Source organism: Perkinsus marinus (genome assembly GCF_000006405.1).
Source record: "Perkinsus marinus ATCC 50983 genomic scaffold scf_1104296944326, whole genome shotgun sequence".
Taxonomy (NCBI): domain Eukaryota; phylum Perkinsozoa; order Perkinsida; family Perkinsidae; genus Perkinsus; species Perkinsus marinus.
Window position 1 is genome coordinate 1 of NW_003211448.1, and position 2,076 is coordinate 2,076.

At 55.3% G+C, this 2,076-nt stretch overlaps 1 protein-coding gene across 1 annotated transcript; it reads right to left on the bottom strand.

Moving 5' to 3' along the window:
- Positions 1 to 311: 311 nt before the first annotated feature.
- Pmar_PMAR002133 (hypothetical protein) lies at positions 312 to 1,785 on the bottom strand (the record flags this gene model as incomplete). The annotated part of the gene is made up of 8 exons (XM_002780639.1): positions 312 to 470; positions 518 to 612; positions 664 to 977; positions 1,055 to 1,095; positions 1,152 to 1,303; positions 1,349 to 1,500; positions 1,552 to 1,669; positions 1,725 to 1,785. Coding segments are annotated over 8 exons (1,092 nt in total), but the record flags the coding sequence as incomplete, so codon positions are not given.
- Between the last annotated feature and the right edge of the window lie 291 nt (positions 1,786 to 2,076).

Sequence of the window (2,076 nt, forward strand, 5' to 3'; positions counted from 1 at the left end):
CACTTGCTGTAGAGCCTTGATGATGTCCCGAGCTTTCTCCGCCTCCTTCCGAATTGCCGAGCGAACATCCGCGGCACTCTGAGCGCCCACATCATACATACCATGCCATAGGGCGCCCTCAAAGACTACCATGGAGCTCTCTAGGAAGGAAGCCACTCCACCACCCTCGTCGTCATCATAGTCAGGTCGGCTGGACGAAGACTTCGGCTTGGGGTCTCGGGCGGCGGCCAGCACACGCTGACGGTCCTCTCTCATATACTTCTCGATCCTAACACAATGATGACCAGAAAGGCGACCCAGAGTGACCCTACTTGGTCACCCAATCGCCCTGTGCATCGGCCTTATCAGCAATCTGAAGGAAGGAGGAGGAGGAATCATCATCGTCATCATCATCGTTGGCCTTCGACTGCCTCCCTCTACGAGAGTCGCTGGCAAGGAAGCTCCTCCACTGGCGCACTTGCCTATCGAGGCTGAGGAAGACCGCATCACGGCTCAACAAGAGCACCAAGGCCCATACTCTGCTTCCCAGTCGCCGCTCCTCGAGGCCCCCTCAAGCAGAGACAGTCCTTCTCCAAGGGCTTGCTTGCGAGAATCGTCTCGGGAATTGTTCAACTGAGGCCTTCGTTCATGCCAACACAAGAAGCGGTGCTGATGATGCCGTACAGCATCTGGGGTCTTAACGATGTTCTTCTTATCCGTTCGTTCGCCATTAGCATTCATCTCCTCCTGTATAAGGGAGAGCCCAGGAGAGGCACCTGGCAGACCCGGGCTTGTCCATGGTAGTAGAGATCGATGAGCCGTCGGCATACCCCTTCCGTTGGCAACTGCATCAAGGTCCTCCTCCTTCTTCTTCATATCCTCAGCAAACCTCTGAGCATTCCGTGCGACATCCTTCAGAGGCTGGAGGAAGTCGGGTATAGCGCCCTCCACAAAGCTACTAGAGGAGGCCACCGCTATAGTAGTGCCGTTGGCTGTGCCTGAGACAAGACCCCCATCACCAGTATGCACAAGTGTAGTAGTAGTAGTCTATCCCAGACTCCAGCATCCCTCCTACTCGGATCATCCGCGGGATCCGCCTCGGCCACCTCAAGCTTCCTGTAGGAGAAGGTATCACCACTGCACTCAAGGCCTCTGAGGCAGAGAGGGCTTACTTGCCATCCTCCTTCTGTTTCTCAACCTCCTCATTCATGGGCTGCTGCTTAACATCGTCAACATCCCCTCCCGAGAGCTGTAGCAGGGAGCTCGGCTTGCCAGGGACGGAGTCAATATCGTCCTCAACGTTCAACGAGGGAGATATTTTCCCCTGTAAGAAGCGCCATTATGAAGGGGCTGAGCGGAAGGTGAATACCTCTAAGCAGTGGGCAGTCTCAGCGCAGGCGATCAAGTTCCTCTTGATCTCATCGAGTCCCATGAGCTTATCAGTACACTTCTTGGCATCGGCCCTATCGTGGCGAGCCGAATTGATCTCGAGGCAGGAGAATACCGAGTTGCATTCGGGATCTGACACGGAACAAGTTATCACTCCGCATAAGCCTTCGAAGCATAGCTCACTGGTGTCACAAGCTGAGAGCTCGGCCGAGCAATGGTCGCGGAGGCAGGTGGGGAGGATGGACTGTATAGACACCTTAGCCTTCTCAAGAGAAGGCATGCTGTTGAGTAGGGACGTATCCTAGGAAGGGGCAGGCAAGAATGCAATGCCCGCAACGCTCGAGGAGGAGGCTCACCTGCACAACCGCGTCGTCCGATGGTATTTCCTTGGAGGCTGCAACTTCAGCTGGATCATGACTGCAGGGCGAAATGTCGGCGATCCGAAATGTTCACACTTACCTCACAATCCGTTCGCAACCGAAGTCCTTAGCACACTTCAGGAGAGAGTTCTCCACAGGGCTCTCCTCGGCTGCAGTGATCCCTACATAACATCATCACTGCATGTTGAGCCATGCACGCTGACCCCTACCGTCTGTGCATACGTCGGCGCCTCTTTCTCTCCTAGCAGCTCTAGCTAAGGCGAGGGCCTTGGCTGCAGTAGGCGACAGCTAGCAAGAGAGTAGTACCATACAAACAGCAGACGGGAGG